At 32.4% G+C, this 13,293-nt stretch overlaps 1 protein-coding gene across 3 annotated transcripts in view; it reads right to left on the bottom strand.

Moving 5' to 3' along the window:
* The window catches only part of PDS5A (PDS5 cohesin associated factor A), a 110,250-nt gene that overhangs the window by 60,719 nt on the left and 36,238 nt on the right, over positions 1-13,293 (bottom strand). For all 3 annotated transcript variants that reach the window (XM_033105776.1, XM_033105777.1, XM_033105779.1), the window contains 6 exons: positions 10,703-10,818; positions 8,617-8,711; positions 7,553-7,698; positions 5,264-5,415; positions 3,005-3,118; positions 1,012-1,093 (listed from right to left, as the gene is read on the bottom strand). In XM_033105776.1, the coding sequence (XP_032961667.1) occupies positions 1,012-1,093; positions 3,005-3,118; positions 5,264-5,415; positions 7,553-7,698; positions 8,617-8,711; positions 10,703-10,818 (705 nt within the window). The remainder of the gene's footprint in view (positions 1-1,011; positions 1,094-3,004; positions 3,119-5,263; positions 5,416-7,552; positions 7,699-8,616; positions 8,712-10,702; positions 10,819-13,293) is intronic.

The raw sequence follows: 13,293 nt of genomic DNA, 5'->3' as shown, positions 1-13,293 counted from the left end.
ATGGTGAATGCTGCTGCTGAGTGCCATTCAACCAAAAGGCAGGGATATTCAATATAGGAAGCAGCATGACGAACCTTAGTAACAGTGTGTGACAAATTTCAACTTGTTCGGTGCATTCAGTTGGGTGTGAGCTATGGTTGAGAGAAGGTGTATTTTAAAGTGTGCTGTACATCATCCTCCATCATGACAAGCTCCGTGGCACACATCACTTCTGGTACGGCAATTTCTGTCAAATAAAAACATTATGGTGTGTCCTCATCCACCTTATTCACTGGATCTGGCACCTTGCAACTTCTGGCTCTTCCCCAAAGTCAAAATGATTCAGGATATTGAGGTAGCCACAACAGCACAACTAAAGACACTTACAAAAGAGGACTTCGAGAACTGCTCCAGAAAGTGGCAAGAATGATGGGATAAGTGTGTTGGAAGCGAGGGGGAGTATTTTGAGGGGTATTAATGGCAATGTGTCTTTTATTGTAATAAACTTCTTTTTAAACATTCACTATATTGTTTGATCACACCTCGTACATTTAGAAGTATTTAGGAGGTCATTCAAGTTTCTTTCTCCCACCTTCTAGAAAACGTTGGGGAGAATTTCTTTAATTTGACTTTGGCATTTTTATAGGATTGATACCTGATTTGCTACTGACTCTCCAATGAAGGACCAAAAAACCATGGAGTAAAAAAAATTATTACTTCTAATAGAATTTTATCTTGAGGTTTAACTGTAATTATTAGAAAACTGGTAAACTATGTATAATATCTTAGTGTCTAAATATTTGATAAACTAAAAAACACCATTTCTCCTCATGCTGGAAAATAAAATTTTATTATATTCATTTGAAATGGAAATTTAGCTTGGATAACCACAGCAGTCATATTTAATGGACATTTGGAAAGTAAAAGACTTGAGATAGTTTTTGCTTACTTCATTATATACAACTACAGAAAAACTGAACAAACTATGACTGACTAAAACAAACTATGAATTTAAATGAATCATGAACCTACTGTAGGCTGCTTGTGCAAATCCAACAGTTCTCGGACATGACTTCTAAGCATGTTCTGACACTTCCACATTTCATTGAGAGCTCTGTAAATAAAGTTATAAATATGAAAAAAAGTGCATAATATAACAGTACTGATAATTATTCAACTTTACTAATTTTCTTGTTGCATTGTGTAGATGCACCATTCTTCTACATCTGCCTAAAATTTAAAGGACCAGAAAATTTACTAGGATTAAGGCAGTTTAGTTTTAAAAAGTTCAATATAAGGCTTCTTACGAGAAAAAATATATGAGAAGCTTAGAAAGATGAATAGGATCCTGCCAGGTACACGAAGGAATTGAAACACATTCTAAGCAGAGGCAGCTAGGATGTTCTGGTACAAAGAAAGATAAAATGTCATCAAAGTGCATGGCACATATAGGAAACTGAAAAAAAATGATAGGCTTAGAGCACAGAGTATGAGTGGGGGAGCATCAGGAAGCTGAAACATACTACAGAAAAGGATCAGGTCATGAAGACCTTTTTATGCAAGGCTATAAGGGGGTACGCATAAAGGGCTACAGATTATTTCAAAATATGAATGATATAAATTTCAAATTTCAATGAGTATGTTTAATCTAGACTTTTCTCTCCATGAAAGCAGATTTTCTTCTTGACAAACCCACTCCATAATTCCAGGTGGCCAGAGCATCTCTAAGAAATTAGTCCGTATCTTGAGTATTCTTTGCCAAATATTCTGAAATATAAACTCAGACTAAAACCTTAGGCCAGGGGTTTACTACCTAGAGTATTAGGAACCACTTACAAATTGTTACCTTTGTGGAATTTCTACTGAAAAACAGCATGATCTCAATCTAATGAGGAAACACTGGACAAACCCTAATTGAGGCAACATTCTACAAAATAAATGACCTGCACAATATTCTTCCAAAAAATGTCGAAGTCATAAAAGACAAAGAAAGACTGAAGAATGGTTCCAGATTGAGAGACTAGAGACATAACAACTAAATATGCAATGTGTAATCCTACAAAGAGAAAAAAGTATCCACAAAGAACATCATTTAAACAATTGAGGAAATCTAAATACACATTGGATTAGAAAATAATATTGAATCAATGTTAAATCTCTTGATTTTGATAAGGGTACTCTGGTTATATAAGAGATATCCTTGTTCTTAGGGAATATAAATTGAACTATTTAGGGATAAAGGGACCCAATGTCTGCAAAGTACTTCCAAATAGTTCAAATATGTATGCAGAGATAAAAAAAAAAAAAGTATATGCACATGATAAGACAAATGGTCAAAAATGATGAATCTGGGTAAAGGAGATACCACAATGCTTTGTACGATTCCCACAACTTTTCTGTAAGCTTGAAATTATATGAAAATTAAAGCTACTATATATAAATAGCTGAGGTTCTTATTCAGAAGAATCAGAATTCTCAATGACAGGACTTATTAATATTTACTTTTTAAAAAGCTTTATTGAAGTGGAGTGATTACATGTCCCAGTTGGCCTGGGACATTCAAGTTCATGCCAGTTGTTCAAACAAAATTATTAATAGTACCTCCATTTAGTCTCAAAAAACTCCCAGTTTGGACAATCAATCTTATGGTCATTCTACATAGAGGTTATTTGGGTATGTTCGCCTGACAAAGAACCAGTTCTTAGTTCTTAGGCTTAGTACATGGTAAAGCTCCAACAGTCTAATTTAGACTCCAGTCAAGAGGTAGACAAAAGATAATTTTGACATGGGGACTTTGAATCCCCGAAACCGTATCACTGACTCAGTGCCAAATATGGCTACGCATGTAAGAATATTCTTACTTTTAACTTACCTGAACGTATAGATTTCTCTCTATAAATATTTATCTGAGGTTCTTGATTCAACTAGAAGAAGCAACAACCCCATCAACAACAATTAGATAAGATAAAAGTAATTTTATGAAATCTTCAGGAAATACTCAACAATCATTTAAAAAGTAACTTACTTGACAGCATTTGGATCCAAACTAGCATATAAATAATACAAGCATTTCATTCTCTCTTCTGTTTCCAGGTTGTGGGGTACAAGATACTGAGCAAAGATTTTCTCTACCAACAGTCTATAAAAAAAAAAAACCCAAATAACACAATTACTCTATTTTTTTTAGAGATTTTTCTCTAGTTTATGAACCCCTCCCCTCATAACACTATTATTCTATTTTTTTTTTTAAAAAAACAGTAGTCATTTTGTATTTTAACTGCCTCATGCAAAGGTAACATGCCATTGGTAATATCTGTGTGCGCAAATACAATGAAAAAGATCAGTATGTGATCAGTTCCTTTTTTCGGAAGTACAGTTATTTTTAAGTTTAGAGTTACAGTTGCTATTTGTGGCTTTACTTTTTTGTCAGTTTAAACTTTGTTCTAAAAGGGTTACATGTTATTTCTAAACACAGGGTTCTAGGCTGTCCATTCCACCCATTCTTCTTCATTGTTCTGGAGCAATAGCAAATTACTTAACACTACATATATAAAGCTATGATCTTAAGAATAGCTAATTCTCAAAAAAACACATTAATTCTTTCTGATTATAGTTCATCTCCTTTCCCATGTTGTCAGTAAAAATCAAGGGGATCTTTCTTCATATTACTTCCTAAAAATTTAGCTTTTTGTGTACATCTGATCTCTCTTCTTTTCCACACTCATGCTAAGCTTGTATTATTCAACGTCACTGCAATAAAAAAATACGAGGGCTCTTCATTAATCAATGAAATACATATTCAGTGATGCCAAAGTAGTCAGTCTAATTCACGAAACATTACAAAGTATTTTGCAAAAACCAAAATCATTACAATCCAATACAGAATTATAAGTAATATTCAGAATAAGAAAATGACATAAGGCCCCCACCACTCAAGAAAAAGTTTTTTGTAAATATGTATGGGGATCGATGGTAACCATCCACTTACTGTGGTAATCATCTCACAAATATATACAAATACTGACAGTGCCTCCTTTATGTCATATATCTGAAGGTAATACAAGTATTATACCTGAGTACCAAAATAATGTATACACATGACTAGTATTCATCTTTTGTTATCGGTATGTATTATTCCAATTATTTTTTTAACTTTTTCTCTTAGTCAAGAGTTTTTCCAATCTAGCTGCGGAGGACGCAGCTCACAGTGGTCCGTGTGGGGATAGTACCGGCAACGTTGTTGGTAAGAGCACCACGCTCTAACTAACTGAGCTAACTGGCTGCCCCTTGAGTATTACAATTTTAATACAGTTTTTTCCTTTCTTAAAATGTGTATACAGGGGAGGCCGGTTAGCTCAGTTGGTTAGAGCATGGTGCTAATAACACCAATATGATCCCCACATGGGCCACTGTGAGCTGCGCTCTAAAAAAAAAAGGGAGGCCAGATGGCGAGCTCTGCCAGTTGAATTTCCACATGGGCCAGTGGGCTGCGCCCTCCACAACTAGATTGAAGACAACGAGCCACTGCTGAGCTACCGGAGGAGGGACACTAGGATAGCTCAGTTGGTTAGAGCGCGAGCTCTCAAGGTTGCCGGTTCAATTCCCACATGACATGGTGGGCTGTGCCCCCTGCAACTAAAGACTGAAAATGGTGACTGGACTTAGAGCTGAGCTGCGCCCTCCACAACTAGAACGAAGGACAATGACTTGGAGCTGATGGGCCCTGGAGAAACACCCTGTTCCTCAATAAAATGAAATAAAAAAAATGATTTCAGTTATATAAAAAAAAAATGTGCATACATTTTTTGGGTACCTCCTGTATATCAACTATACCTGAATAAAAAACAACACAGTAATATCTCTATCTGTACTTACAGTGCTGCAAAAAGGGAAAAATAATAACTAGCAGTTATTGAATGGTGCTATATTGCCAGGCATAGGGCTAGGGGGCTTTACATTCATTATTTTACTTAATCCACATGACAATTCTGTAAGGAAGTTTTTATTATTACTCCTTTTTAGATAAAACTGAGGTGCACAGAAATTGTCAGATGTGCAAGAACACATACCTAATAAGGGGCAGAATTGAACGTTTGGTCTCTAGTCTAGACTTCAAAGCCCATGCTGCTTTATAATCTTGGCTAGAATCTTTTTTAAACATAGTATGTATGAATATACAAAAAGTGATTACTAGGCTTAGAAATAAATTAAAAATTAAGAAGTTATATTTTTTAAAAAAGTAAAGCATTTTTATATTCAACCAATCTACCCACATATTACTCACTTGTCATCGATGCTATTCTGATAATAAATATGCAAAAGTTTGTCCTTTATCCAGCTGACTTTCTCTGCAGCTTCCTTTCCTGCTTCACCATGAAGACAGTATTTCTTGTAAAGCTGCGCCAGACCCATCATAGCTTCTTTTCTTACTCGCCACTAGAAAGTATAAAGTTTACTGGGTGAGCTAGATACCAAACTTGATATATCAATTTGCAAAAATTGCCAATTCTTTACTAGGTTGTACAATCACTCTTAAGTGTACAAAAACTGGCACAATAGTTATTTTCATAAGAGGCAGACAAATAGCTTCACCAATAACTTTTAATATGTTCCCACTTTAAAATCAGGCTACTTTAGAAATTATCCAATGCAAATACCATTAAATCTTATCTGCTGATTTTTTATTTCCCTCAAAGCCAAGCAACAGTACATCTTATGGCAATTTCATTCGATTCTAAAAAAAATTTGGTCAAGTTTTAGAAGTGATTAAAAGGTAAAAGAAAGTGTGTAATTAACTCTGTAAACAAAAACCCTATCATCTGCAAAGTTTTATACTAGTTACATCCCTTTTGATATTAACTCAGAATAAGAGCAAAACTTAGTACCAAGGTTCTAGAATTACTAAGTTGGAAAGAATCTTAGTGATCATCTTAAATAAACTTTCTTACTTTGTAGATTAAAAGGGTAAATGATTTACTGAGCCACGTCCTAGTTAGTGAAAAACTCTGAGACTTCTAGAGATTGGGATGGTTTACTAGGAGGAAAGAAAGGTGGTGGGAGGAGGGTAGAAATAAAAGAAGACTATAAAAACCTCGAGTTAGAACCATGATGACGAGATGTAATAAAAATAAAACCCAAAAAAGATATTTGTCTCAATAATAAATCTGAGCATATTTATATTATCTTTGGTTTACTTAGGTTAATACTCACTGATAAAATTTTTGTATCATTTTTTCATTTATAGACTATTTAGTGGACAGAATGAAACTCCGTTCCCATACAACAGGTAACAGATGCCTTTTGACATTTCTTACAAAAAAAACCAAAGAATTTAAGCAAGGAATTCTAAGATTAAGTCCTGTCCCTATAGTTTATAAAGGAGAAAACAAATTTCAGAAAACCTATACCCAACCCAAGATCATCTAATTTATTACACCAAAATCCAGGTCCTAAAATGTCCAGTAGGTGCTGTTAGGTCCATATTATCATGAGTCTCAGGAAGATTCATTTATTCACTCTTTCTAAAACTATTATATAAACAAACACTGATAGACGTAGGAGTGAAATGTTTATAAAAGGAGGAAATAACACAAATGGCAATACCTTAAACCATTGTGTGTGAGCAGTGAGGTGGGCCAGTTACCAATTAACTAGTGAAAGTATTTCATTTAAATTAAAGCCAAGGGGAAAAATTCTTCAAATTCAGAATTATTGACACAGTTAAACAAGTCAGTGTCCACTTTACCTAATGGCCTCCTATGACTATTTTAAAAGTAAGCACTTAAAGAATACCTCGTTTTATTTCGTAACAGAGATACTGCTTTTCTACCCTGAAATAATAGCTAAACTACACTGGTTTTGGGAGGACAGCAAATTTTCAATTATGCCTCAAATAAAATAGCTCAGTACAAAGGCAACCTATGTTCAAGATGTTAATAAGTATTAATAGTATGTCTAATCACCTGCCTTGCATGTCTATCTCTTGCCTATGGATAACAATATTCCTTAGCAACTGCAATTGCTGTTCTGGGTACTACTTTTCCTTATCAACCCACATTTTTACTGCATCCACATGGAGCAAATTGCACAAAAAAGGAACTAAACATAAACCATCATTTCTGCCCTTAGATTGGCAAAGCGATATGAAAACATCACCATCATAGAAAGTATGACATTCTTCTAGTTTAACGAATGACAGATCCACCTAAGTTATACAGGACAGTCACTTTTGAAAATGCTAAATATAAATAATAAATATAGGTGATCAATCACTAATCTTTTGAAACACATCATGTAAGGGAAAAGGTAAAATAAAATTTCAATTCAGCCGTTCTTTTTAACATAAGCTAGAAAACAAACTCATGCCCAAGATCTGAAAACCTATAGAATCCAATGTATTCATTTTTAAAGATACAATAATTAAAACATACAAATTATTAGCTCTTTATTTGGTATTGTATTCATTTGATTTTCATACAGAAAAGCTTTAAATGTAAGAGAATAGTGTCTATTGCACTTAGCAAACAATTTAAATGCAGTAAATTACAAAAAAATAAAATTCCTCAGAGTTTACCCTTTTATCCAGTGTTCTTTCCCTTACAAAACCAAGTAGCTGATCATTTACTAAGGCAAGGTCTCTTTTGGCAGCTGTGATTATGGTAACAATGACATCATGACGAATAGCTTCTTCTGGATCATGTGATCTAACTTTCAAATATTCTGTAATAAGAGAAAAAAACTTAATTCTGTAATTAAGAGAAAAAAATGTTATTTTGCTATGATAATTATGTTCAGAACGGACTAACGCTTTAACCTTTTGTCCATACTGAAACAAAGTTTGTAAAATGTGGCATGAATTAAAATAATTTTATTTTTGAGGTGGCAAAACCCTATATAATTACAAAATAAACTATACCATACTATTACTCTATTACTGCAAAGTCACATCTTAGTAAATAATGTATTTTACATCAACTATTCTGGAAAAGTCAAATCACAATGCAGTATCTGATTAAAAAGATTAGAATTCAAGTTATAATACAAATTAAAAGAAAAGAATATGCTTATAGCAAGTTTGATAATAGGTATCTATCTGCACATTATACAATATAAAATACAGAGTAAGATTTCTATGACCTATAAAAAAATTCCTAAATAATTACAATACAAACAAAATCTAAACAAAAGAGATGGTATTTCCTTTTTTTTGGTCAACAGTATTTTGATAGAAGCCATTTATTTGCTGCTAACAAATAAGTAGGTTAAAATGCTCTGTGTTCCATTGAAGAATGAGAAATTCTAGTCTAGTCCAGAAGATAAGTCACTTTCCCACTTATTATCAGATGTTACTATATTTAATTATCACATAGGTATAACGGTTTGTGACAAATCCAATATTATAAGAGCCTATGTCCTCAAACTATAATTTCCAAAAATTTCCAAGGATTACAATATAAAGATTTCAATTTTAATTTTATTATAAAAATGTGAAATCATTTACTAGTCTATGACAAATATAGACCTGAAATAGTACCAGAGTTAAAACTTAGTCAGAAACTGAAGTTAAGGTCAAAGGCCACATCTATAATACATTTGTGTGATGACTTGCATATTTGTAATATAAACCAGCTAGCTTACCTGTGAGATCCTTTGCTAAATCTGGGTGATTCATTAAACAGTGACTGGCAAATTTCACACTTTCTAATCTCACAGGAACATGAATGTCATTAAATCTACATTTAAAAAGATCGCTAAATATTAGTTGTAAGGCAAAATAATTATTTTCTAATAAGGTACATATATCTAACATTATGTAAACGCCTATAAACAGTTACTGATTAGAAACTGTGTTGATTATTATAATGACAGTAAGTATGTTCTGAAGGAAGAATATAAAATAAAAAGACAAATAATTTCACAAAAACATTTTGAAAACAAAATTTGTTTACCATGCTAAAACACAAAAAAGTCTACTTTGTAGAGTCAAAAATTTAAGAGCTTAAAATTGTGCTACAGTACAAACAAAAAATATTTGAAACACACAAAATCTACTTGAAAACATTTTATAGGAGGAAAATACTAGGGGGACACAAGGTAGAAGGCAAATCACTTATGAGGCAGATCCAGAAGGTCAAAGATGAGTGCATGAAATGCCTGTATCATACTGCCTCATAACAAAGTTTTATAGGGCCAGGACCAACTTGTATTGAAATGCTCTTTTAAAGGTATAATATATTGTAAGAATTAAATAAATATGAACCATCAAAAATGAATTCCAAATTGCATATACAATAAGGATAAGTTGAGCAACTTTCAAAGTTAAAATTATCCGGCAATTTAAAAAACATATTTATCAATTATAAATAATGTGATTTTAAATAGCAGGAAATATTTTTATTTTTGAAGTGATCACATAAAACCAATTAAACTTATTTAATAATGGCCTCCTACTTTCTTATCCAGAGATAATCATATTTTAATGAAATCTTGCATTTAAGATTTATAATTTTCTAACTGCCAGAGAAAAATGAAAACATTGCCATTTATGATCAATTAAATTACACAGTATTAAAATGCTTACTGCTAAATTAAGGAAAATAGTACAATAAAACAGATAACACTGTTAATACTTCTTTGTTTCAATGTATCAGAGACCCATTGCTGGAGATAGCAGTGAATGTAAAATTATGAATGTAAAAAGCCTCTTATGGTGGATTTAGTTTTCACAAGTAACCCAGGTAAAAATGGACTCTTGCACTTCTTAAATGTTTTGCTATAAATACTGATGTCAATCACAAGGACAGAATCACTCCTCTATATACTGACAAGTACAGTTGCTTCTTTTCTAAATTCTTATGAATTCAAGTTTAATTATTCAAACAGTACTTATTCCTATTAAGACCCTCAAAATGGCCTGTTTTGACAAAGTAACTTAAGATATCATTATGTCAGTGTCCAAAATTTCTCAGATTTGTTATATTTTAATATCTAACCTAAAATCATTACAAGGAGTATTGCATCAAATTTAAGAAAATTTCTGAGCTCATTTTCTGAATCAGTTGAATTAAACAATGATGAATCTCCAATGTTCTCCAGAATACTAATAAAAAAATCAACTTTTTAGTCACTGTTTGAAGCAAAGAAATATATACAGGAAATGCAAGGGGAATTTAATAAATTTCATAGGTTTTCGAACTTATCATCAAGTTGACAGAACATAATAATTCTAAGTTCTTGAGAAGGAACGTTAAAAAAACTATTCAAGTGAAGAATGATGTTTTCAATTTCAAAATCATATAATAAATACCAAATTAGTTCAAAACAGGCATCATTCAATTAGATAAGCTACAGACCTAAAACATAAGCATAAGTAAATGAATAAATTGCTGGACTGAAAAACGGTGTGGATTGGATCATTATGTCTTCAGTGTCATGATTTACTTAAAAATCTTAAGATGAACAGTCTTAGATGTTGCCTATTTATTCTATTTATTATGACACTATTTTAGCACTAAAAAGATTAAAAGTGTTATGTGGGTAAACAATAAGCTATCTTCATAAAAATTTGTTCTATAATTTATTCTTCAAGAAAGACAGCAACACAGATACTAAAAAAACAAATACATATCAATTAAAGTTTTGGTATGTGTGGTTTTAATCAAGTGGACCATATTGACTGGCCTCTAAAGTGTAAAAGAATCCATAGAATGTTATGTTCTCTTACCGTCCAAGAAAACACTGCCAAAGAGGACGATTCTGTGTTGCCAAATCAGAATCTTTAGAACCAAACAATTTAGCTAAAAGTCGAACAACAGCTAATCGCTCTTCTCCATCATTGCTCTAAGGGAAAAGAGAAAATGTATGAACTCTGAGGTTTAATCAAATCACAGAAAATATAATGGAACCTCCTCGAAAAACTTCAATTTCATATTTCTGTTTATAATGATGAGAACTTGAAAATATCATTATGCTCTTTTTTACTATGTAGACATCGACTTGATTCATGTGAGATCTTCCGGTTCTTTGCTATTAATAACATCCTCCCAACATGCTCATTTATGCCTACTTTACTGCTTGTTTGTAATCTACACAGAAACATGAAGATAATCATTCAATTCTAATATTTCCTAAGACTCCTATAAACAATTCTGTGAGAGATGAAGCTGGAAAAAATTCCCATCTTAATAGCCTTCTTTACAAGGACTCTTTCCTGTAATTTGAGCTCCAACATAAACTCATATCAATTAAGGTTTTGCGACACGTGATGTTATGTGAAGGATCCCCTACTGCGTGGCAGCAAGGCACAGAAGAATGCCATAATTCAGGAAAACTCATTTTAATATAACAAGAATCTTATGAGGATCTACAGGGTAAAGCGAATTGAACACTACAAAAAAGCAAAACTTAAAGTTGTTTTTTGACAAGAACCTCCTAGTTTCTTAACCTGAATCAATATATGCTATGAAAATTCTCTTTCAATTTCACTAGTGATGTCACATCTTAATATAAATTAAGTTATTCTGAAACTATATGGTGTGTGAAACTTATTTAAAATCACATATTCATTTACTAGGAAAATAAGGGCAATAACTAAAAGCAATTACTAATTTTTTAAATGTTCAAATACAAAGTCCCAAGCAATACCAAAAATTCAATAAACAAATATTCATGAGAAAAGATAGTAAGTTAAAAAAAAAATAAAGACCATGGAGTATATAGTCTTTTCCTTATGAATATCTTAACATTCAGGAATAGAAGTTTTGTGGGTAAAATAGGCAATTTATCAAAGAGATGTAAAAATGAAAACTGTCAAGCTTTAACGCATTATCACAAAATGACTTTCTTTGGCAAATTTTTTCTCAAGCGATGTGATAACAATGCAGATTAGTGCTGGCTTTCACTAAGCACAATTGACTGGCCAATGTGATTTAATTTTTTAAAGAAATCAATTTATCCCTTAAATGTCAAACACTAGAAAATAAGGGGAAATTTTATTCTACTTGCAAGTGACTACTTTAGTAACTTAGTGATTATTTCAAATGAGGTGACATTTCACATCTACATATTTAACTACTGAAATAAAACTGTGAGAACTAACTCATCTTTTTAAAATTTAAAATATATTCCTTGAATGAGGTAGGAATGGGATTACAGTGATGGTAATTTATTTTGGTGCAAAAATAATTTGGTGTCTCTGATGTACAGTTAATATGTACTATTAATCTATCCCAAAGTGTAAAATTATCTCATTGAGATGTTACATAATATACTGTTTGAATACAAATACATATTCATATGTATCTTCATAATTAAAAGAGTGAGTAAAAATGAGAAATTCTGCATCAACAGTTTACCAATGACTTCCTAAAAGAAATCCAAAAAGCAACTTAGTTTTTATTTCTCTTTAATCCTTGCTAGGAAAGGTAACTAACTCTATTATTATTTCTAATTACAGAGTAACTGATTCAGAACAATTCTGTATGAAAATTTCTACTTAACCAAAAATAAAGCAATTATGACTGTTTTATAATGTTTTTAAATTTGGGGAATAAATGTAAATGTCAGTCTCTCACTCTCTGTGTGGCATGAAAATAATCTTAAATGTAAAACGTGGCAAAATTTCCTGATAAATATACCCAAGGCTGCTAAGTAGCACAACTCCAGGGTACCCCTGGAACCATGAGAATAGCACTCCGTAGACCTATGCAGTGGACAGTGCATACAATTGCATACAGTGGCACAATATAGAGTAAAATCAAAGGAATTGCAACCTAGGACTCTTAACTATGAAAAGCTGTAGCTATATAATTCAGTCAAAGAAGCTTCCTAGGGTATCTGCTTAGCATATACTGGTGACTCAAAAAGGGGCACCCTAATTATACCAGGGGTGCCCCCAAAATGCATACACATGGCTTGTATTCATCTTTTGTTATTGGTATATATTATTACAATTTTAATACAGTTTTTCCCTTTCTAAAAATGTGTACACATTTTTTTGGCACCCTCAGTATATAGATAGTACCTAAACTACTCTGAATCTCAGTTTCTTCATTCGTGATGAGCAAAGTAATACTGGTACAGGCTAACGTTGTAGTCAGGAGCAAATAAGAACACAGGTAGTGGGCACCTGTTCTAAAATAATAACAAAATATTCTATTATAACTTTTTTTTAGACACAGCATTAGTTCAGTATAAAGTTTAAAAAGGGCATGAATTTATCTAGGAACACAGAAAAACATAAAAATCAATGGCCTTGTGGTGTGTGTGTGTGTGTGTGTGTGTGTGTGTCTGTGTGCACGTGTGTGCATGTGTGTG

Source organism: Rhinolophus ferrumequinum, chromosome 5, assembly GCF_004115265.2.
Source record: "Rhinolophus ferrumequinum isolate MPI-CBG mRhiFer1 chromosome 5, mRhiFer1_v1.p, whole genome shotgun sequence".
NCBI lineage: Eukaryota > Metazoa > Chordata > Mammalia > Chiroptera > Rhinolophidae > Rhinolophus > Rhinolophus ferrumequinum.
The sequence above is the reverse complement of the archived record's forward strand: the minus strand, read 5'-3'. Positions and strand labels throughout refer to the sequence as shown.